Genomic DNA, 25,660 nt, shown 5'->3' on the forward strand with positions numbered 1-25,660 from the left:
CATGTTTTTGACTTTTTTCCTTGTCACTGTGGTTCATTCAAAAAATCCTACAGGGAATACATGCTGTTGCATCCTGCCTTTCATGCACCATAAAATCATTAATTTGTAGTGTGTATGGAACGTTTTTCTTTAATTATATTATACTGTGATGGAGCTCCACATAAACTCATCACCCCTGCACATCATAGGACTAGCCCTACAAACATAAATTACATTTGTAATGCCAATGCCAATCTTAAAATAATTTTACATGGTTCATGAAGGACATACTGAGAAATTAATACTTCTGGATTGCACGTGTTCAATAATTATTTGTGCATACTCTATTTCATTATACTGAAAAATGGAAAGGTGGTCTTATTTTACACAGGTTATCTTCATGTAGGTTGTATTGTTTATTTCACAGGAATACATATTAATACAACATAACTGTACTCTTAACATAAACATAAGGCTTTATTTCTCTTCTGATACCTGTACTTCTGTGATCCCATATACTCCTGCCAATAAACGACCATAGTTTAGTGGCACTGGTTGTTTAGGTGCCACATATGGCCCATGTTCACCCGCATATACATAGCTATAGAAAAGGTTAAGGACAACAAAGCCCTACAAGCATTAAAGACAGAGACAAACAAACAAACTTACTTCATTTACATAAGTAAACCCAAGACACTATTTATAATAAAGTTTTTCTTAATTCACATATCTATTGCTTTAATAATGGGTTTGAAGCAGAAGTACTTTTGATTAAATTAAAATGCAACCTGTATTAATAATAAGACATTCACACCAGTTCCATAATTATGTGTGTTGTAATCAGTAACAATATAATATAATACAATACAAATTGCCTCTGGACACATATGCATGTGATCATGGGATCAAATCCTGGTCAAGTCAATTTTCTGTTTCATGCAGCCACCATGCTATTACTTTATATTATTCAAAGAATTACTTACCAAAACTGTGTACTTTTCAAAAATCTATTATCACACATCACTTTATAATCCTATAATAAGCAGTGCTAATGTCAATCCCACCTCACAAGTTCATTTGTCTGCCATGTTTGTATTACTAATTGTAGGAAATTAGGCTAGACCTTATACCAAACTTCATCCAAAGCCATCTAGTGGTTCTTGAGTTTAATAATGCAGACAGATTTACAAACATGGTCATCTTGTATGTGCACATCATGTGAAGAATGCATAAATTTATCCTTGAAATGGAGAAGTGTTGTATTTTCTTTGAGGTACAGACTAAATTCTTAAATAATGTATAGATTGAGATTGATGTACACATCACAGAAAACTATAATATAAAAGGATACGGAAGACGAAGAACCCAATATGCACTCTGTGAGAGTTTCAAAGGCTGCTCACAACCTGTAACAAATACTGGGCAGGGTGATGGAGCTGGCTGTACTCGGGGATTCAGTGTAACGTGTATCGGTGCTTTTGGTGTTACAACATGTATGCGCATTAGTTGTGCTACCAATGGCTTTGCATTCCTGTGGAGAAAAATATCGGTAAAATAAGATCATAAAATACCCTGTATTGTGTACTCTTGCTAGAATCAAAACAATAACAACCTCAGACTATTTTAAACAAACTCTGTTGATGTACAAATAACATGGAGTTTGAGGCAGAATTCATACAACATACTTTCCTGCTGCAAAGAGCTTCAATCCTACATATCTTCTTATGTTGTTAATAGCACACTTAGGTAATATACATTCATTTTTTTTGTCTTATTGTTTTGTTCTGTGTCATTGTTTTGTTGTGTCTTATTGTAGGACCACTGCCACCAGGTAAAAACCCATTTGCAGTCAAATAAATAATAATAATAATTCAACAAAATGCAATTTAACTCACAGGACTCATGGAACAGTTATCAAAGAACAGAGTCCAACTCAAGCCAGAATCATTTCACAGATTCTGATTTTGAACAAAGTACAGACAATGATGAATTTTCTTATTATTATCTACTTAAGATAAAATCTATTGTTGCACAGACATAAACTGCACTGGATCATATGTTACTCTGCCTTGCATTTTATTAAATGCAGGCTTACATCACATCAAAAAATATTTCAAAATAAATTTGTACATTTTAATAAGCTGGTTATTTTTTCATACCCTAGTTATTTACATGATGAATCCTTTTTGGAAAAATTTATAAAGTCTGATTTGAGTTTTGTGTTAAGTAATACTGAACTCATAAACACCAAAATGAAATTTGCCTGCCAACTTTAAGCGTAAGCACAAATACAAAATTTAATAAAAATCCATTCAATAGTTTCATAGATAAAATGTATGACTGGATGGACATATGCACTATCAACAATGTGTTCATTTCATGAACTTCAAGTAAACAAGACATCATAGTGATAACTTTTTCAATATGTGAAAACATCTTGTAAAATCAGTTATGAGTACTGTTAACATGTAATATCTCACCTGCATGGACAGGGGAAATACAGTGACATATCATTGCTAGTCACTTTATTGCCATTGTCCTTTACCAACCCAGAACCAGTTGTCTTTAGGACTTTATCAGGAGCTGAGCACATGAAACGGTGACCTCGAGGACACTCATACTCCACACCCACAAAAATCTTCACCACAAATTCCGACAGATCTGAAATATGGACATATGTTGTTGGATGGGCTGTTACTCTCATAATTTGTTCATCACCATGTATTAGTGCAGTAAGGTTTACATATATAGGGATAGATAAAACATTTTATAAACTGCAGGACCATGCATTATCAACATCATTATCCACTGATGTTTTCACCACCTGTATGGGTCATCATATGACAAAGCCTACTGTGTTCCCTTTCACTCCCATCCATAATCACTATTTTTAAAACTATCACCACTTTATCCCTAATCTCTTCTGTATACATTAGCTCACTTGATCTTTCCACATAATCCTTCATCTCCTCAATGGTCATCTACTTGGCATTTTCATTTTTAATACTCTCAAATAAATTCTGTTGCATTCTAGCTTAACATATGTTCATATTAATGTGTATGCTGTATGCCAGTTTGGTGTTAAGTGTTTTGGTTGATGTTTGTCCACAAAGGAAATATCCAAATGTGTGCAAACCCCATAGAAAACAATGAAAGAACATAACAAATGAGCAATTAAATGTTCTCAGTAATCACACTAGATGGCAAAACACTGTGTGCAAGGGTCCAAAAAATTAGTGCAATGAGGTCCTTTTGTTTCATGGGACTTCAATGTAACATGAATAGAATAGTTTCAGTGGAATAAATACTGTGTGATGGATACTATAAGCCTTTACTATTTAAGAAGATGGATATCTTCTGGGTTATAGTCTGGTAGAAGTTTGCCAACATTTCAGAGGTCTTTGCAGCCTCCATCCTATTAATCACTACAACCCAGAAAACAGCCATCTTCATACTCACCACCATGAAAACCTCAAATTCTACTTACTATACTTTTTAATTACAATACAGGTAAACCTCGATTTACGCTGGGGATATGTTCCTGGACGAACTGGCGTAAACTGAAACTCTTTTTATAATGTAAATCAAAGGGAAGTCAATGACATTTGTTTCCAGTACCCAAATATTGACGACTTAAGTTCCTCAAAAATTGACTTCGCCTTATCCGTGATAGCAATTTCAGTCAAAGAAATGTTTTTTGATTCATGTCATCCACCCATTGCAACAGTAATTTCTCCATTCTTTCTAAAAGTTTACTTCTGCTATAACTCACTTCCGTTGCACTTACTCTCGTAGCCTATAGCATTGACTGTTTTATTTTATATGAATTTTTTATTATGGTAGTCACAGTGGGAGGCAACTTCATACTTCTGCACACATTCCGACGGGTATCACCACCTTCTATTCTACGAATTACGTCCATCTTATCTTCTAACGCAATAGACCTACGCAACTTTTTAGCAACACATTCACTTCTCTTACCAGACATGGTGGCTCTTCTACAATTTATAAATATAAAACAGTTGCTATTGCAGAATAGTGGTCAAACAACAACACAAACACGTTTAGCACACAGTTTTCAGCACATTCAATGTGTCAACAAAAAGCGAACTGAGCACATTTTTCCTTACTCCCTTATCAGGCTGAATGCAAGTGACTCACCGTGAAGTGAGACCAATGCTCACGTGACTGTTTCACAATGTTGGCGGATTTTTAGGAGATTATCTCGCAACTACTTAGCAATGAGTGCAGAGGTGACTGTATTTACAATTTTTATTCAAAATCGGCTATGTACGAATTACAATTTAGTATAAGAATCAGTATGAGAAACATTGTAAAACGTTATAAATAAAAGTAAAATATATTTTTTTCACTTTTTGACTTGCTGGTTTCAAAAGCAGCGTTATTCTGAATCGGTGCAAATCGAGGTTTGCCTGTATATGGGTATAATCATGTTCATCAGAGACACTTGTAACCACCTACATGAACTACACAGTGACATAACTCAAAAGACCAAAAGACATATTTTATTCCCTTGAAAACCTCAAATATCATATAACCTTATATTTATACCTTTATTTCCGCCTTTTCCTTTACGACCACGCAAGACAGTGCCTGAATGTTGATTGGTTGCTTGCATTTTTCCCTTTGAGCCATACTGATCACCAACAGTTGGCCACCCACTTCCTCGATCCCTAAATATCAAAATGTGTTTGTTACAAAAACAAATTGACTCCCAACAAATGGCCACGCAACACAGCACACATACAAACAAGGAAATGTTTCTGAATATGTTTGCCACAACATGTGTTAAAAGGCATAATATCAGCTGCCTGTGTAGCTAGTACCTGCTCTGATGTGACACTAAGTTATTTTGGGTTCAGTCACCTGCTTAAATAGATCATTTAACCTTTAATGTACATGAAAGGTGATTTACATCCCTGTAATAAAGGGCTGCTGATCGAACAATCACCCTGTGGCTAACAGTTCAGCAGTATGCGAGTGTGATGTACATCAAGCAGGACTGCTCATAAGATACACTGTAAAATATTATATAGGTTAAATATTGCATTGTCAGAAGTGACATTTCTGCATGACAGCAAAGTATGTCACATGATGGACATTTCTCACCAACTAAAACTGAAAGGAAATAAGGTGTTCATAGCTATTGTTCCCATCACTTTTCTGCACTCCACATTAGTGATTTTTTCTTAGATTGTTTTGGACTGGATTCCGCAATGGACAGCAAAGCAGGTGTTCACAGATAAAAAATATTATTCTATGTGGCAGTGTTCAGTTCAGTGTTACATGTACACACCGTTCATACTGCGTGCAATAGATAATTTTTGTATAATAGTATTTAGTAAAGCATGTACACAGCTTCTCATATTAAGGTCCCTCTGACCCTTCTGGCCACCATTCTGTAAACTGTCAGATAATGTGAATAGTACATTCTGCAATGTGTACTTTCTTCTCTAAGATTACAGAGGCACAGAGTATAGATTAATGGTACATTTACTGACCACCTGCTTTTAACAGCTTCAGAATAAAAACTGCAAATACAGTTGATACAGTGGCAGCTAGTTAGGAATAAGCCACTATGACAAAGGTGCTGGAAAAAGCTCTCTGTTTATATGACAATTTCCAAACATGTAAAGTAAATAAATTAACAGTGCTGATTATTTTACTTGCTATAATGAAACAACATACACATATTATAAATATGATATAAAATACCTCATTAAAAACCATGACTTCTGTATTTACCATTTTGTGATCTGGCCAATATTTACTGAAATATGTCCTAAAACAAATACATACCTTGTCAAATCTGAACTAAAATGATTTTAATTCATAAACTTTAGCAAGAACTATCAACACCAAACTCAAAATGTGCTTAGACAACTAGATGAACAGAAACAGAGGAGCCAACAAGCACTCCTACACTGCTGCAAAGCACACGTTAAATCACATATAACATCATCATACCACACCTGTGATGTTCTAGTCTGACTGTAACATCCCAGGGTAAGAGGTAGGCTGAGCCACCAAGTAATCCAGCCTGTTGCTGGTCCTGGAGTCCCAAGTTATGTGAATAGAGGGATGATGGTCCCAAGCACACTAATGACCAAGATGGGAACTGTGGCAACAAACCAGCTGGTGAGTTTGCATGCAACATCCCTGGAAGGTACTCTGTAGTGCTGGGCTGTCGAACCAAGGATTTATCTAAGAAATAAACAAATAAAAGTTAAAGCTAAAAAATAAAAGATTTCTCTGTTATCAAAAATTCTGAAACACACTAATGCCAGTTACATAATATCTTATAACGGGTTACACAAAATACTGTAGCTTAGAAATCTCAGTAGACACATTGATCTAAATAACAATGTAAGATATAGGAAAATAACAACCTATCCCATAAAAATGTTGAAATATAAGGTATAATGCATTATAAGAGCACAACACAGAAATAGCAAGATGTATGTGTTGTCAATCTTTGCCATTATGCATATAATATCTTCTGATTTGTGTGCTGAGTCTCAAGAAAAGCACAAAATAACCACACTCTATAAGCTCAATAGAACCAACCCACAGACCTCAAACTCTACCATATTACTACATGCAAGTAAATAAACATGGTGATGAGCTAGCTAAATAATACAATATGAAAGTCAATGATATGTCCCACAAAAACAGGTCACTAAGTATAAGTATGGTAAACATGACTTCTGTATGTCTGAGTAAAATTATGTCTTCAAAAATTGTTATGGACTCATTCATTGGCACATCTTTCATACGAGTCTGTTCTTAAAACACAGTTTCACTTGTACATGCAGGATGTTTCATATCAGATTAATGGACAATTCAGCAGAATATCAGTGCTGCCTCCAATCAAAACCTCGATACTTTCTTCTTCTGGTCTGTCTTATATATGTTTACTAGCAGAGTATCTATTCTTCACCTGGGTTTCTCCAAACTGAAATCTCAGCCCGGAGACCGGCTATCCTGACTGGGGTTCTTTGTGGTTTTCTTTAGTCCCTCCAGGCAAATGCTGGGACAGTACCATAAATTTGGCCACAACACAAAAGCTATATAATCTGAGCTACTGCAAAAGCATCATTAGATAAACTATAAATAAATAAAATAAACCTGGGTTTCTCACAAAAATAAACTGTACTGAAATACTTAGTCATTACTTAGTATGGCAATCTTATGAACATATACATATATCCCTGCTGCCAAATTTTCTAGTATTTACCACCATAATGCAAAAATGGTAATCATTTTATGAATGATGTAATAGCCACTCAACAAACCAGCAGAGACACTGACCACTTCTGCACTACAGAAAACCAGTTACATATGTCCATCAACCAGACCAGAGATGGACAAAAACAAAAGGAAGGGAACAACGGATAACACTACACAAACAAATTGTACATATAAGGTTATCCAATTACTAAACACGAATCAATACAAAGACGATGTACATGACTACCCATTAGCTTATAAGAACACTATTAAAAAGAGCATCAATATTTACCTTTACTAGAGTCAGAATCAGCATCTGAGACTTGTATGATAATTTCATGACTAGTGTCAGGCAGGCTGTGATCACCTCGTGGTGGATTTGGACTCAAGCGACTGACAGTCTCTTCCTGTATAATATCACTGCCCATTGACTGGCCTGACACAAATCCAGCTACAACAGAAGTACATAACATAAACATGTTAGGAAATGTAGCTGCTTCATGTTTTTCTCAGGTTTAAAGTTTCTTTACTGAAATGTCATTAATGATCACAAGATTTGTAAAGGTACACCAGGTGGGGAAGAAAGCTTAGGAAAGAGGGTAAGGGTTGGAGGACTCAGATGAGTGAGGAAATTATCACTGTCCTTTTAAATACTCATCCTCTGACTTGGGTACTTAATCTCATAAGAAGAAACACTGTCCTCATGAGAAATGATCCATGGATCTCAAATCTTCCATTTCACCACATTTAAGTCAAAGTTTATACAGCAAAATTAGTTTAAATCTTGGAAGCCACTGTTAACAGCAAGTATAATAAGACTGCTCAGCAATTTACAGTTACACTCCACATATCTGTCTCACAGTTATGTGAGAGAGACGTCCTTCTATAACTGTCTTTATTCTCTTCTATGCAAGGTTCAAACCTCCTTTGTTTCAAAACTCTAATTAGTGGGTACGTTTTCAAGTAATTAGTTTACAAAGAGTCGGTGCAAAGCTGTATGCCACAATTTCTTATACCTGCAGGCTGCAACACTTCTAAAATCTAGAAAACTATTTAATAACATTGTTAAGATCTCCACATAATTTATTTCAGGGAACTTTAATGTTGAATAGGTTCCATTATAAAAAATGTATCTTATATTGTTCAGGCTATATTAAATATATATGTTCCCAACACAATGAATATCACTATAAATTTATAATTTAAATAGTAGCACTTTACAGTTTTTCATAAAAATCATCCATGAAATTTTTTATGAATGCTAATGCCATCTGCTTCAACTTGTCCAAATATCTGAATACTTTCAAACTTTATTTTACAATATATTAGAGATAAGGGAAAGTCTCTGTAGTATTGCTACATCTTCATTAGTTTTACTTCCCAGAGGTATCTGTAGTTCACTCTCACCTTCGCATCTCGGTTCTGGTTCATCTTCAGTTATCTCTAATGTATCATCATGAGTCCCTTCTGTTTGAGAAGTACAAAGCTCTCTGTTTACTGAAACAAACTCTTGAAATGTTACATTTTATTTTATCCAATTTCTTTCAATGTCTAGTTACCCGTCATTCTCAATCATCTGCATGACTCTCTTCTTCGGGACATCACCTGTAGCAGCTATTTGTTCATCAGACAAATAAAACCAACTTCTTATTGCAGTTTCCTCTTCTCAAGTCACAAAATTCAACTGCAAGAGTTGTGCTGACTCAATCACCCACTAACTCTTGCATAACATTTCCAGCCACTGAATGGCTACTGTACATTTTACAAATATAAATGGCAGGTTTAATTGTCAGTAATGAAAATGCACTTTCAAAATGAGCAGTCCATGTATCACTATATCATTCAGAATAAAATTATTCACAGAAAGCCAAATATGAAACAAGGTAAATTCTGTGACTATACTTAATAACAGACAGTAACATAAAACATTTTCATTTAATTTTTAAATAGAAAGAAAGTAAAATCTGTATCAAAGCATCTTACAATCAACTTTTAACTTACAAAATACTGACCCAATTCAAGACAAAAGGATATGAGAATTTCAAATCCACCACAAATCACGGGATATTACACCCTCAGTCTACTGGCAACTAATCAAATGTGAGCTATCAATGTTCTGACAATGATATAGAGTACCAACAACATACATTAAACAATATAGTAAAAACTTGTTTAATTTTAATAAAATCTTTTATTTAAGCAAGAAAATTTCTCTGGTTTCAAGAACTGATCCTGCAAAAGCAGAGAATCAATAGTTTTTAGTAACATTGGAGAAAAATACTAATGGCATTTCTGAAGTATCACAGCAAATTCATGGAGAAGTAACAATGTGTATAATTTCTAAGTGGGTTAAACAGTTTCAAGACTGAAAGGAAGATGTTACAGATAATGAAAGGAATGACCATCCCAGGAACTTATTCAAATGGGGGAGAGGAAAAAAACAACAACAAATCAAATAATTAATCATTGATTCAATGTTTGGAAGACAGCTGAAGAACTGAACATGAAAATAGGAACTATAAGTCTTAGTTTGACCAAAGATCTAAAAATTAAAAAGAATGTGCCAAAATGGCACAGAAATGTTTCAGGAGCAAAAAAAATTTTCTCAGAATTTTCATCAAAATCACTGGAAGAACATGACATTTTGGTGAAAAAATATTACTGGTGATGAAGCTTTCTTCTCTTCCTGGATAACCTACAAATACAATACCCAATTTTCAAACACGAAAGTTCAGTTACTGAAACTGAAAATGTGTAAAAAAAATCAATTGGAAAAACTACACTGATATGCTGTCAGCTGCAAGACAATGATTTTTTAAGGCATCTGTCTTATACAGTACATCCCACAAGGAATCATGATGAATGAAGAAGCCTATACTATAGTCTTGCATTCAATATTATGTTGTGTTAGCAATAAAATGACCAGTATCATTCAATGAGACATGGCTCCTCCACCACAATAATGTCAAACTGAACACTTCTAACATTGTGCAACAAAGTACAGTGAAAATAACAGCTGAAGTGTAAACCCAAACCTGCTTTGGCACCATGCAATTCCCATTTAATCCCCAGACTAAAAGGTTTGCCACTTTTCTTTATATGATAAACTTCATGCTGCCACTTCAGAACATATGAAGCAAACACTCTCAACATTTAACCACTAGTTCATGTAATCTATCTAGCACTGGATATGCTGTATACATATCTTAGGAGAATACTCCGCAAGAGGCACTGTGCCTTAGGACAGAAGAAATGGAACATACTGTCTCAAACTGAAAACTGTGTACACCACATGAGAACAAAATTCACATAAATCCCATTCCTTACAAGCTGGTACTGTGATTCTATATACAAAATATCACAGGATGGTCATAAAAGATTTAATTTCCACATACCCAAACTGAAACCTTGTGTGTTTCCCTGCGGTGTACTAACATTTAACTCTCTTCCTTCCATTCCACGTGTCCCACCGTCTTTCCATAAAAATCCTGCAGCTGACTTGTTAGAGAACAGTTGGGCTGCCCTGTAGACAAAATGTTACAATTAAAAAACTGACAAATCAATTATTTTCTTAGCTTCCAAATTTAGAAATGGACATTACTATTTTGAAACATATAGATGACACTTATTATCCACACCTTCACTACCTGTGGTTTTATTTCAGTACCATATGAAGCATCAAAATCCCATTTGAAGCCAAATTTTAAAGCCTGTCACCTTCTCCAGGTTTATCAGGGAATATGATGCAGATGAAAAGCTTAGCATCAAATAATTCTTGTGCCAGTTTAAAAAGGTGCTTGTTACATGTTTTCCATTTTACACTTTTTTAATATATACAGCAATTCACAGGAATGTCAAATTTGATTCATACCTGTAATCTTGTGTACTTGGTTGGAACACTGGGAAATGAATGGACTCTAGATGATTACAGCCACAGTCCTCTCCTAGTACCTGATAGAAGTCATAATTGGCAGCTCGCATTGTGAATGGATCCTCTCGTGGGCCTTGCTTTCTTCCACAGTTGCATGCAGATACATAACGAACACCACTTGAATGTTCCTTCAGCGGAAGTTGAGTTCGGTCAAGACTATCAATCAATTTTAAAACTCCAATAAAGTATATTACTAAAATACACCTTTCATGGTAAATTATGAAATAGTGTTTGGTATGTTCTTCTGTACTAGTTATACAAATGGATCACAATATATGACCATGGTCACATATACAAAATACATGTAATAGAAATTATGAAGTCTTCCTCAATTAACTAGCACATATAATATTACTATAATTATGTGAAGGTGGGTCCCTATAACCAAAATAATTCTTTTACTAGCATTCTCAAATATACTGCAATACCTTAATTATGATTCATGAGGATTACAAGTCAATTTAGTCATTTCCCAACCCATATCAATTCTTCTCTCCCTCTCATTCTTTTTCACATGTAATTTCTGCACAATTCTCCTTTTTATAGTCAATATCCAATGGATACCAAGGGCTCTTTCTCCAAGGAATAAATATGCTGTAGCATGAAGATGGTTATTCAGCTTTACATCATGCCACATTCTCAAAAATGTGCTCTTCTTCCATGCTCTTTGTATGCCTTCGTGGAATGATGCTGCTTAGACAGAGAGACAAGTTTACCTTTGACTTAGCTTTAAATATCAGTGATGATGACACATCAACCCTTCATACCCTGTTTCTTTAAGATCCATTTTATAGTTTTCTGACTAAAATTTTAAGTGCACTTGTTATTTCTCCCACGCCCCAAACATTTTGACATCCTTGATTTGATTACCCTGATAATATTAAGTGAAGAATAAATTATGAAGCTCCTCATGTCTCTCTTAATTGTTATATAACATACAAATAATGATACTACTAAAAACAATAAACCTTTCGGGAGGGTCAGGATCATCAAGGGTCTTATTAGCTTCTCCCTGCAGTTCTCCACCTCCTGCCCCTTCACCACCCCCACGATGCAAGGGGTTGGTACATGGGTTTCCAGTAAGACTCAATACTTCACACATCTGATGGCCATTCTTCCAGTATTTATCACAATCTTTCTCCAACTGGGTTGTATACTGATCAAATAATGGTCCTCGTGCATGAACAGCAAACACAGACAATGCGTGGGCCAGCTACAGACACATACAAACACCAGTACTTTTAAAAAGAAAACATATTTTTTGAAAAAATGCTAAGAGAGACAAATTGTCACTTTATCCTCACCATTACTACATGGCTAATCGCCATATAAGTCTGTAAACTTTCAGATTGTTTAGTCACACCAAAAACTGAATAAAACACAAATATTTTTAGACAATCAAATAATCTGGTAGTTGGTAACTACCAAATTATTGGTTCCTTTCCAGTCAATAGTGACCATCAGCTGCCAGTGGAATGTTACCAACTCAAAATAGCAGCAGCAAGTAAGCCTGTTACTAAATGCAATTTTATGCAGTTATAGAAAACAAATCAGACTCATTCTATGAAAATACTGTAAAAGTGATTATGTTACATTGGCAAGTATATATTTATATGATTGGAAAAGGCAACCAAAAGTACCTGTTATACTGAAAATAATGAAACAGCACTCTAGTTACAACTAAAAAATATTCCTGTATTTAACATTATTGAATTGACTGTACATACAAAACTAATAGAGACTGTCTTCTCATCATAGACCAAATCAATTAAATCAGACTTTCACTGTAGTGTCCCAACCAACTCAGTAACCTAATTTTCTGCATTCACACAAAATATAATCATAATACCTCTTCACAAATGAAAAAATGGGCATTTTCTAAACACATATATGTATGAAACATGTTGCTGATGATCATATTAATGAGTTTATGTTATCTGTGTTGTGTTAGCAACATCTTTTATAATATGAATTGTACTATTATTACTTATTCCACACCCTATTGCCATCTGACAAACTTATAGATTCAAGGAATGTAATTAAAGATGTATGTAAATATTTACATATGTACAAGAAATGTTCACCTACAAGGCTACAAAGGCACAAAATCCAGAAGGCATTTTCACTACTATGAAGAAAACCTTGAATTTCATATACAAAACATTCAGTGTTACTTAACAAAGGTCAACTTCATCAGTTACCTTGCTCTCATGATAATCTCGTGTGTATTGTGGAGGCAAGTTCTCCTGGTAGGTGGCAGTAGCCAGGGGTAAAACTTTACCACAGCGACCCTCACTGAACCTGACATCAGTGTCCAGCAAGCTATGCAGTGAGCTCAGCAACAGCTGTTGTTGTTGCAATTTGTTCTTGTTTAGGTCCTTATCCAGTGACTGGTCACTGCTTAGGAAAAAGCTGTATGCCTTGTTTGATACTTCAAACCACACACCTGCTGTTGGAATCTAAACACAGATTATCAGCATTACTAAAATTTGGTGATAAGATTTCAATTACCTCATGAATCAAATACAGTAGAACCATAATATATTGCAGGTTTCAGGGGACAGCTTTAGTACCTGTGTTTTATGTGAAATTTACATTTATCTAATATTGGAATCCCTGATATTATGTATATTTATCCGGTGACTAAAATATATGCAATTTAAGGTACATGTTTCACCAATGCTATTGGCACAGACCACTCTAAATTTCCAACCATCAGTAATTGTGCAGGTAACAGAATTAGCATCAGAACAATGCAACACTTCCTGTCTCAACCAAAAGTGGTGCTCACTAAATTTTGCTGTTTGAACAAAATAACCCCAAGGTTAGAAAAACCAGAAACATACCAATCCATAGCGGCAGACCCACACACTACAGCAATACAGTCTTATATTGCAACCAAAACATTTCATAGAAATTCATTGATATAAAACATATGTAATCATATTTGGGGACATGATCACAGCCGCAGTATATCTGAGTCTGTGGTATATCGAGGTTCCACTGTACTTAATAAAGTTACCTCAAAATATCCAGCTGAAGTATGTCTACCAACATTATCATCAAAGCCTTTTGTGAATGCTTGGTCAATGTGCTGCTGTAAGAAGCTCCTGAAGTTGTGACCTGTTGAGGATAAAGAGTTGAAGACACTAAATTAGGATTTGCTGAAAATCAGAAAAGTATTGCCATGGCTCTACTTAATACTTATTACCCTACAGATTACACAAAAGTTTGTAGAGCTCAACATCATGCTTATCCAAATATCACACCCTTTTTTCAAAAATATTTGCACCAAAAAACTATATGCCCATCATATTCAAGATTCTGATTTAAATTAAATGCTATGCAAGTGAATATACAAACAGCAGCAACAGACTTAGCAACATTGCTCATGTAAATGAAAGGTGACAGATTATGTAATGTCAGATGAAATGTGCCAGCTGAGGTACTAGAATCTGTGAAAGAAATTGAAAACCAGGGCTTTAATGCACGACAGGAATGGCTACTGAACTCAGGAAGATTACCATTTTGTTACACTGGTCTTTAATTTCATAGCCAATGGAATCTAAAACTAAATCATGATTCTCTTTAAAGGCAATAACATGAACTATGCCAGATCTCTAAAATGCAGCAATACTACACTTTCCCAGGCACAGCAGATGAGAGAGTAGGAAAGTTCAATATTGCATTAAACACAACATTTTACTTTGTAGTCTCTGAGTTTGAAAGTCTGGATACTCCCAAATTCCTAAAATAAATGGATGCCTTTTTTACCAGCACAACTTACCATTTACTTCCAAGTGAATTTTGGAAAATGTATTAACAATCTCCTCATTACTTCTGTTACAGTCACCATTTGGATCCTTGCAGAAGTCCACCAGTGAGTTCACCATATGAGCAATTCCGTCATTGGATGGATCAACCTTTGTCTGAACAAACACAAATTCCTGATTTGCTGGAATTGCAAATAAGGAATTTGAACTGTAAAAAAATAAAATTTAATGAGCACTTTACAATGCAAGGTTTCATATATGTGAATAAGCATTTAGGACTATTATTTTGTAGCAGATGATTCAGATCTACATGTTAGTTTAGATGAAATACACTGTATATCATAATTCTCAACATAACTTGCATTCTCTTACTTCATTTATACCTAATGACAGAGTATCAATAAATTGAAGGTTTGCACATAAAACAGCACAAAACCTACAAGTACACAAAAAAGGCCAGACATTCTCACATTCTAAAAAAACTTTAATGAGTAGCCTCAGTCCATGTTAAGTGAGTCTCTTGTTGCCAGCATCCTCAGCTTGCACTTGAAGAAAACAACATCTAGATATACAAGACAGCTGTGAAAAGATTGAACAAGTAGTTGTAAACAGGTGACTAGTGGTGGTCCTCCAACTTGGGATTTGTGTAGTACCAACATACATACATACCTCCAAACAATCACTTCAAATTTTATTTATAAGATGGTCACTGTGAAAAAACTTAATGATGATGTGGAAACTATCAAAGCTATTTAATGTTAAGGAAGGTCTAAAAATAGGTCTGTTTAGTAGCAGATGTATAAAACAGTCATAAATCAAATCTCAACTCAGTAATGACTTTAACATTCTTAGATTCAGTAAAATGCCACCTCACATTGCACCTCATTTCATCATACCTGATATTAGTGATGACCCTACTCTTACGTAGGATATGGTATATCTGATCCTCCAAAGCATGTTCTAGTTTCTTTATAGATGGATATTTCCCACCAGATCCTAAACAAAAAACATAACATTTCCATATAAATTCTTGTTATAATTTGATATTTCAATAAATCCTTCAAGAATCTTGCAAAGTTCAAATATTTTGAAATGACAGCTGTAATAAAAAAAAGCATTCACAAAGAAATTACAAGCAGATTAAACTTGGGGAATGTTGCTATCACAAAGTTCAGAATTGTTTTTCAGTCTATCTAGAAACATAAATCGCGCAGTAAGGAGAATTTATACTCTTCACCAAATATTATGATGATCAAATCACAAAGGATGAGATGGATGGGGGTTGTACCACACATGGGAGAGATGACAATGCACACAAAACTTATATTAGATAATACGAAGGAAGGAAACCACTCTGAACACTTAGCCATATATGGGAGGATAATATTAAAATGGATCAAAACAGGGTAAAAGGGTGTTACTTTTCCAATATCAATAAATATTACTGGCATGTAGAGTTCATACATGAAGATAAGCATCTGCTGGGTATAAACTCCCACTGCCTGGTAACTGATCCAGTAACAAAACAGATTGTTTAGGTGTCATGATTTATGGTTCACTCTATCATATCTCACACAGTAAGCTCCACCTCATTCAGTTCATATAATCACTGACTCACCTGAACCTGTTCTTGCTACATCTATTTTGCCTTCACGATATATTGCAGGGCAAGATTCAAAGAGGAACAGAACTCGAGGAGAACACGGCCGACATGTAATGATCCATTCCTTTGGTAGACCAGGGATGGTCCGCAAAAGTTCACTGAATCCTCCTAATGCTTTCTGTCTGTAAAATTAAATTAATTTGAAAGCAACTGAAGTTGAAAAATATTTAAATAGCGATTCTTATATTCACTCTTCATATGTCACATAAATTAACATCACATATTAAGTTTGAGAACAGGAACAGTGGGGACTACACAAAAAAAAACACCCGATTTCATCACCTGTGACAATCTTTCAGATAAAGACCGAATTGTTACTTGTTTTACTGGTAGAGTTCACCACTGATCATCTAGCAGTCATTTGATTATTCTCGCATTAGCATTCATGGTACAGCTTGTTGCCAGATGTGATGCATCTCAAGATTCTCACTGAGAATAGTGTAGCAAGTAACAAGTAAAATTTGAACCATGTGTGAAAATGTCTCTACTACCAAATGACAATCAAACACATAGCTTGCCTCACATTGGCCTCATTCTGTTGTGTTGCAGACCACTGTTGCAGAAGTCATCTACCAATAGTTCAAGACTGTCTTTAAACCTGATTACCATCAAAAACCTTGGACAAAAACATCATTTGTTTTTCATACCCCATCCAAAACATCTGCAAATTTCCATTTCCAGATTTCCCAGTCTCTGGCAAAATCTGATGTTAGTCTGCTGCTCAAGGTAATCCATTTTACTTCCAAATCCTTCCACACATTGTGCTGTCTTCTGGGACCAATTACACTTCCTAATCTAATGACAACTTAATCATAAAACTATGAGCTGAACTGTGGCCATATTCACCCATGCTATGGCAATTTATAAAAAATGACTCCAGACTTACTATAGCAAACAGGTTCAAATATTAAATCCAGTGTAAAATACATAATACACATAACCAAGTAGCTATAACACATAATAAATTAGGGGAACTACAACTTTAAATATCACAAATAATGTCAACACTTACTTAATTTAATAAGAAAATACCTTGTGAAATGTGCAGAATAATATTTACCTCATGACATCAAGAGCCCGAAAGAGATGCACATAGCTGATATCAAAGTTGTGTGTTGGATGAGATATTAAAAGTATATGAGACACACTAAACAGGAACATAAGTGCGCGAGCATAACGATACTTCATATCTGCCCATACTGATAAGTAACCCTGCAAAGTACAGATATTAAAAGAAAAGACAATAAGATAAATACAACCCTCTTAAATCGATTTAACTTACAGAAATTATCCAAATTAATGTCTTACCTTTTCCTCCAATTCTTTAGAAAACAGGTCATAAGATTTAATTAGAGTATGAACATCAAACACTCCCCGCAGGTGAAGATAAATAACACGTTGCTTAGGATCATGGTATCCTTCAATATCACACTATAAGGAGAGAAGAAACATGTAGTACAGATAACATAAGGCTACAATAAGTTGTGATATGTAATCAAAATTAAACATATTTCAACATGACTTACTTCCTCACAACTATATTATAATCTTTCACTTCATTTATTTTCTTTCCAATGGCATTTCTTGTTTCCCCTCTTATGCTCAATATGTCATCTCCTTGATTGATATGGCCCTAATAATACTTATGTGAACAGGCAAATCAGTAAATTCTTTAAGTATTTTTGCCATCTGCAAGACTGTTCACCTGTCTTTGGTTTAAATGATTCCATTTCCTCATATCCCATACATCCATCCACCCAAATGATCACTCAAACAATCAGTCTTTCATAACAAAACACACCAAAATTATGTAGGGTTTCTTTTTCCCAAAATAGAGCTGAAACTGTCTTAATGGAGAGCAGTTATAGTGGTAAATCTGGAAAACTTATTGCTGTTCAAGTAATGTATCAGACATTAAAATAATAAAGGACAAATCCATGTTCCACTGCAACTACTTGGAAAAGGCACTGAGCATTATTGAACATGTGGCAATCTTAAGACAGGCCACAATGCCATTAATTTTTAATTCTGATGAACTTCTTTAAACAAAAACTGGTTTCACACAATAAAATAAGATATAATGACAACTTTGCAAATTTACTAGTGATGCTTTACTTACCAACATTAATATTTTCTATTAAGAATTATGATCATATTCCTCACCAGAAGTTCTTGATCAACATCAGGGTCATCTATCAGTGATGTATGGAACACTCGACGACCTGGAAACCCATCAATCAAACCAGCCTTGCAACCCAATGAAGAGTATGGAGATTTTCCAAAAAATGATACCACAATAACTTTCTGCTCCAACACACCAACTAAATCTCTGTAAAACAAACAAGAATGCACAATCTACTTCAACACATCTTTTTCAACTTAGAACACAAGTATCTGCATCTTAAATATGCAGCAAAAACTCTGTAACTTGTAACAATATAATAACCAAAACATTAGACCTAAATTATACAAAATACACCGTATAAATAGGAGATGTTAAGATTATGAATACTGAGTAGGAAGGATTGTGGCTAAAGCAGCATGACCCACACAGATATGAAGTCAGGAATAAAGGAAAGAAAAGAGCAAAATATGAATGATAAAGTAATATGTGATGAGAAAATTACATCAGAAGCATTGTTCTAACACTGTAAGAATGATCAAAATGACATGGTTAGAACACATATCATGCACTGCAAAAATTATAAATGCATACAAATTTTTAATATGAAACCTTGCAAAAAAAAAAAATTAACTTGAAAGACCTAGGTGAACAGGATATCCCTTTAAATCCCAGTGGTAAATATACACACCACCTGCTTTAACAATCCATAAACTCTACATTTTTCCCACAGAGCATGTTCATATGTTTCTTGGAGTAAACAGCAATTATTTCTGTAAATAGCTTTAACCAACTGATGTTTCATATAGCTTTGGTTTTTAGGTGAAAACCGCAAACTGAAAGCCAAAGTTATACATTCAACTTCGGCGGTGAAGACCTGCAGACAAGAACAACTGATCTTTGTAATGGACACACACTGTTTTCTTTCAGGGAGGAAATTAATCTTTAAATGTTATTCAGAAAATATTCAACTTCAAAGGACCTTATGAAAATGGTGTGAAAACAAGAACTGGGTTCAAATGGCTTGGAAAACAACCTTTAGGCTTTCATGGGAATGATCTGATGTGCTGAAAAACCGTCAACTATGGAAGGAATGCCTTGTGCCATGAAGTTGGTTATAGAGTTCTGACAAAAAAGGCAAATTAATCAAATAATTCATTCTCACATAGCTGCTTAGCTATATGCATGGCTGTATTTGTCAATAAATTTGAATAATTTGATCCTCACAAAAATGCTTCAATCAAAAAGGTTAACCACAATACACAGCCTATAACCGTTATGCTAACAAAATGAGTGGGAATAACATGTATGCACTTACTTTCCAGAAGGAATATGTGGTAACTTGAACTTTTTTGTCCTCATTTTTAGTTCCTTTTATTGCCTTCTTAATCCAACTGGAAACTTTCTGAAAGCAAAATAGAATTATTTATTTCTGGTACTCTGAAAGATGAAAAAAACATCTTTTCAGAATAATGGAAACATATTTCCAAACTAGACTTTTTCTCATGGAGTAAGGAGTGTAGAACTGACATGACACTGTGTTTAAATAAATGGAGAACAGAATGTTATAACAGTTGATATGTGTTTGAAACAATGAGAACCCACCACTCTGAAACACTTCTAAGCATAAAATACTAATAATCCTAAAAATTTTCAGTTTTCTGAATGTGTTGCCATTCACACTTACATACTTTCAGATCCCCAATTCACAACACAGAATTTGTTTATCCATGATCCAGTACTATAAAGATCTGTGTAACAATTAGGTTTGCTGTCATTCACTTAATTCATAACATGGGTCTGATTATTTCCAACACTGGAAAATCAATTCACAGCATGTAAAATAATTCATTTATCCATCTACTTAGCAAATCAAGAGTAGTTTTTCTAAAGCAAAAATACAAATAATAGCTCTTTCTTTCTTGTGTAGGGAAATGGTGTATTTACAAACATGTTACTCAATGTTACAGTCAGTTGGTTAGTACTATTGCTTCATATTCATGAGATTCCAGGTTAAAGTCTCAGCCTGGAGACACTACTTCCTCCAGGCAAGTGCTGGGATAGAAGGGATGCAACAACATGAAAAAAAAAAAACTCTATTCATTCTGACTATTCTAAAAGTTGTTTCGTTTGTTCAAACATTAATGGAAAGACAGGCACAAACAAATATAGAAATGAGTGGTGAGATATTTTATCTTACCATGGGATTTTAACTCCTGTCTTACAGCTTCAATGCAATATTTACATAAAGAAATTCTATCGACCTGTCCAAAACGGAAAAGGTACTATAAGAGGAAGAACGTCGAAGTTGGGTATCTTCTGGGTTGTAGCAAGTAGTTCTAAAACACTGGTAACCTTCTACCAGACCACACAGTGTCACAACCCAGAAGACATCATCATACTTGCTGCTGTGACAACCTCAAATCTCATTCAAGTATAATATTCATATTACCGCCATACACATAACTGGACATAACCTACTGCGTGTTTTGTCGTCACACATTTGAGGTCGATGTATGTGGATGGTAGTACGATCATAATCGTGGTTGAATTTCTCACTGGTAACGTAATTTGTCAAAGCATTTAGTATTAGCATTACTCTGGAATGTAATGTAACTAAAGGAACGCCAAATCTGAATATGAATAAAAATAAACAGAAGAGAGGGAAAAACAGCCGATGGAAGAGAAGAGAATACACTTCGAAAGACAAAAATTACGACGAGTCTAATGACTTGGATTCCAGTTTGGAAATAGAAGAATCAGTCGAGGACAATGGTAGGATGGTACCTTAGTTTACGTTTTACATTCTATTCAGTCACTTCAGCACACAAACGCAGATCACATTTGTATTGTACGTCCAAAGTCATAACCACCATATTTTCACGTATACCAACATATAAATTTTGTGTTGTATAGCTTTCTTACATATGAAGTAATATATCGGTAATCATGGCCAGCTAGAAGGGATAGGATTGATTTGTATGCAATATTTTCTTAATTGTTTGTGCCGTGTTTATTTACTAGGCCTTGAATATCTTATTTATCCAAAAAAAATTAAAATGCGTATTCAGGTTAATGCTACCACCTGTCGTAACTATAATAAATACCGGTTTCAGTCACAATATGGGATAAAATAATGAACATCTCTTAATAGATAAACCAAAAGTTAATGTTATTAACTGGGAGGGCAGAACAGAATTTATTTACATTCCATAAATCCTTCATTGGCCTAAGCCAAGGATGTAGAACGTGTCCTAGCATCAGCAGCACAATAAAAGTAAAATTTTGGTGTTCCACACTGTCCCATCAAACCCTGCTCATGGAATGACCATACAAATAATTCTATCGTCATCTCTCACACAGATTAATAATTTTAAAGTCTGCAATATCATGTGGAAACTGGCAGAAAAATAGTATATCTCTTGATAGCTCTCTTTTGGGTTGTAGCACTGTCTAGTCTACCGTTTTTGAGATCTTTCCTGCCACCATCGCCCTCATGATGATGGTGGCAGCAATTACCTCCAAACCAATGGTAAACTTATATTGACTATACAGTAGTACAACTAAGCCATATTCATACTCACTGCCATGATAACCTCAAATTCTGCATCTCTCATCAACATGTTTACCATAACATTGAATAATTCTGCCAGACAAAAATTCCATGGATAAAAATCAGTGATCATCCAAGGATATCTTTGCTCCCTTCAGAACTTAACAGGATAGTCATGAATATAGAGTGAACAAACCAACAACTATTAACACTATAATGGACACTATTGCCATACGCGTTTCGACCTCAAGAGGTCATCATCAGTGGCATCAGGAAAATTAATACAGTCAAATGGTTCAAGCAAATTTCATAATTAAAATAAAAGGTAATTGACAAGATGGCTGCACTAGATGCTGTTGCTGTTGTTGGTTTGTTCACTCTATATTCTAATACACTACATGGTATGCAAAGTTTTAAGAGGATAGTCATGATTTGCTGTAACATTTCTATCCAGTCATCAAGTTAGAACTGATATTGAATATCCAATAATTCCCTTAGTAATATGTTACAAAACATGGTTATCTAGCATTTAAATTTCTTTCTTTCATTCTTCTCATGGTAATAACATTTTTGTTCTTTAAATTTCTATAACATGTAACAGACACTTTCATTATGCAGGTTTTACTTTGGCTTTATTTTTCCATTAAATATCCTGGAACAATTTCTTCAAATCAGTGGTACAACACAAATCAGTACACTTCTGTATTAATGCCACATCAACCAGATCTTAAAACTAGGTATCAAATTTTATCTTAACTCATGCTGGTACATTTTTCATAGTTCTGTTGCATTAATGAGAACACTAATGCATTTTGAAAGTTAATCCAACATTTCAGGTAATTCACAGCCATATATTACCAGAGCACAATTCCCTGTGGCTATGTGGGATTTAGGTCAGTGTGACCCAAAGAAATGTTCTGGACGCAAGCTTTCTCGTCATGGTCTCATCAGAACACTCAGGCTAGGGCAACGATTTGGCGGTGTTGTACTGACTCCAGTGGGAGAAAAGGTATGAAACCAGGACTTCTTCGATTATCACTAATATTAATACACTGTGTAGAAGCCACATAAGTACAAGAGTTTAACATAACAGCATGCAAAATAAACAGCCCACAATATGAATGGATTTCAGAATGTTTGCAGCAGCAGCTACTTGCCAAATCTGGTCAGCTTTTACTACATGCATTTGGAAATATTAGTCAATATTAAGATGACTGTCTTTATACTTAGCACTGCGAGAACCTGAAATCTCACCTTGCCCAATAGAACAGAATTTATTTACAATCCACACATACTTCACTGGCCCAAGCCAAGGTTGTAGACCATGTCACAGCACAAATACTTGTTTCTACTACAAATTGCATAATTTAGTATTAACTAAGGGTTGGATTATTTAGTATGGAACTTCCTGGATTGCTAGTGAATATCTGAGTGTAGACAAATTTTAGGCAGAACTAACAATATTAAAATAATTTGCAAATGTGATACCAGAGGAATGAACAGTAAAGGGTCACTGTTCATTCTGAAATAGTACTTATATTCCAGTGTATCTCACCCAGTGACCGAACCATCATTTCAACACATGGTTTGGCAGTAGTGGACTGCTCGTGGGCAAAAATTGATGAGACACCTTTCACACGAATGAAGTCTACACATTGCCGCCTTTTACCATTTCTTGTTGCTGCAAACCCAATTAATTATGGACGGCCATGCCACCTGTCATGTGTGGAGGCCCTGGCAGCTGCTCTTCATATCACAGGTACAGATGAATACTCATTGACAAATCCCTGAATAGCCAGTAATATTAAGTTCTTAAAATTTTCTTGTGTTTAGAACATCAAGCCACGAAAGCCTGCCACTGGACCCAACCAATTAACATAATTACAACCCATTTTGTAATACCCATAATATTACACATTTTTTACATCTTCATCTCACAAGCAGACTCTTTCCATATATTCTCCAATAAAAATTCTATACATATCTGTTGTTTCCTTTATACTTCTTTCATCTCAGACCCTTTGATTTACTCAAGATGAAGGGAAGCATACAAACTATGAAGCTCTTTATCATGTAATCACCTGAATTTCCCTGGTCATGTTTCTTGGATCCAGATCTTTTTATACCTATGCTTTTTCTTTGTAGTGAAAAGGTAAGTTTCATACATGAATTGTGACTGTAGAGATTTTGATCAGTAGTTTCTAAAAAAAGAAGACATGCATTTAAACTATTTTGAACTGAATGACAGCATACATTTTGACAGTTCTCTTACAACTTCTAAACTATTTGATCAAATTTTAAAAAATAAATCACTTGGCACTTATTGTATTCTTTTCCTGAACTTTAGTTATGAAGCATGAACATGTACTGCTCTTATGTTTATTTTTTAAATTAATGTACTGACTTACAAGAAGAAGGCCCTTGTTACACCTTATATCAGGATGGAAACTTGCTATCAACTAGTGCTCAATACGTATAAATTTTAAGTGTTGCTGCATAAGCTTCAAGGTTTATCCACTACCAACAAAAATGTAAACAGACTACACATCAGATAGGTTTCCTTACTGAAATTTTTTATGAAATAACATTTATGACATATGTATTTATGTTCTCCACAGCAATGTAGGCAGAAATGAAAAATATATAAACATTTGAATTGTTGAGGCATAAATAATGAAGATTTAGTTGAATAAACAGGTTTTCAAGAAGAAGCTCAGTTATATCTAAGCAAGTTCAAATGGGGAAAATCTTTCATCACTCTGAACCAAACACTGCTAGATGCATATGCTGCATCCCAAGGGGACAGCTCATCTGTTGTTGCTATTCAGAATAAATATCTGGAAGAGGCCCGCCTTGAAAAAGCAGCACATTATCAAGGTAAGTAGTCTGCTTAACAGATAAGCCCTTGCTATTTAATAATTCAAAACTCTATGAAAAAGTTGTGATATGTTTATTCAGTCTTTACTTATACCTCAAAGTGTCACTATGTTTACTGTTTTTGAGTACGACTACAAAACAAAGCTTCTGCCAACTCACCAATTAAAAGTGCATCATTCTGTTATTGGTGTCTGGGTAGAGATGTCTGATTTAGTTACTCCTAAAAGTAGCTGTCCTCTGCAGATGTTTCAGATTTTCCATCATCATCAGAAGAAGAAGAAGAAGGCATAAGAGATGAAGAAGAAGAGCTATGTGATACAAAATAATCACGAGAACAAATGTGTAGATCCTTCTGATCATTGTGAAGTTTAATAAAAAAAATTTCAGCATACTTCACATTCCTGATTTTCATTTATCACTCATATCCCACAAACATCTATTGTAGTCACCTACATATAAAGTAAATTAAATTTTAGCTGCATAAATTCCTGCCTTTAATTTTGAGAAAATA

General features: G+C 34.7%; 2 protein-coding genes across 13 annotated transcripts; one reads left to right on the plus strand and one right to left on the minus strand.

Annotated features, from left to right (window-relative positions):
• Positions 1 to 382: 382 nt before the first annotated feature.
• Positions 383 to 25,408, minus strand: LOC110829135 (nonsense-mediated mRNA decay factor SMG8). 11 transcript variants are annotated; one of them, XM_087353307.1, is made up of 21 exons: positions 21,507 to 22,230; positions 20,407 to 20,535; positions 20,038 to 20,159; positions 18,761 to 18,926; positions 17,906 to 18,028; positions 17,658 to 17,809; positions 16,553 to 16,719; positions 15,831 to 15,930; positions 14,949 to 15,142; positions 14,184 to 14,284; positions 13,363 to 13,620; positions 12,130 to 12,374; positions 11,102 to 11,317; positions 10,626 to 10,753; positions 8,638 to 8,727; positions 7,523 to 7,681; positions 5,973 to 6,204; positions 4,552 to 4,673; positions 2,460 to 2,640; positions 1,331 to 1,510; positions 383 to 580 (listed from the first exon to the last, which is right to left on the minus strand). In XM_087353307.1, the coding sequence occupies exons 3-21, from the start codon at positions 20,079 to 20,081 to the stop codon at positions 457 to 459; spliced, it is 2,982 nt and encodes a 993-aa protein (XP_087209433.1). In that variant the 5' UTR covers positions 20,082 to 20,159; positions 20,407 to 20,535; positions 21,507 to 22,230; the 3' UTR covers positions 383 to 456. The 11 variants fall into 11 exon arrangements, with proteins under 11 accessions (XP_087209433.1, XP_087209429.1, XP_021918222.1 ...); XM_087353303.1 differs by lacking the exons at positions 20,407 to 20,535; positions 21,507 to 22,230 and adding an exon at positions 25,309 to 25,408; XM_022062530.2 differs by lacking the exon at positions 20,407 to 20,535 and having other exon boundaries at positions 20,038 to 20,124.
• LOC110829138 (18S rRNA aminocarboxypropyltransferase) lies at positions 21,359 to 25,545 on the plus strand. 2 transcript variants are annotated; one of them, XM_022062544.2, is made up of 5 exons: positions 21,359 to 21,494; positions 23,109 to 23,281; positions 23,818 to 24,031; positions 24,970 to 25,149; positions 25,393 to 25,545. In XM_022062544.2, the coding sequence occupies exons 1-5, from the start codon at positions 21,359 to 21,361 to the stop codon at positions 25,473 to 25,475; spliced, it is 786 nt and encodes a 261-aa protein (XP_021918236.1). In that variant the 3' UTR covers positions 25,476 to 25,545. The 2 variants fall into 2 exon arrangements, with proteins under 2 accessions (XP_021918236.1, XP_021918237.1); XM_022062545.2 differs by lacking the exon at positions 21,359 to 21,494 and adding an exon at positions 22,707 to 23,009.
• The last annotated feature ends 115 nt before the right edge of the window (positions 25,546 to 25,660 follow it).

The sequence above is a fragment of the Zootermopsis nevadensis genome, unplaced genomic scaffold, assembly GCF_977971745.1.
Source record: "Zootermopsis nevadensis isolate Lab colony 2312 unplaced genomic scaffold, Znev_1.0 Znev_ptg000022l, whole genome shotgun sequence".
Taxonomy (NCBI): domain Eukaryota; kingdom Metazoa; phylum Arthropoda; class Insecta; order Blattodea; family Termopsidae; genus Zootermopsis; species Zootermopsis nevadensis.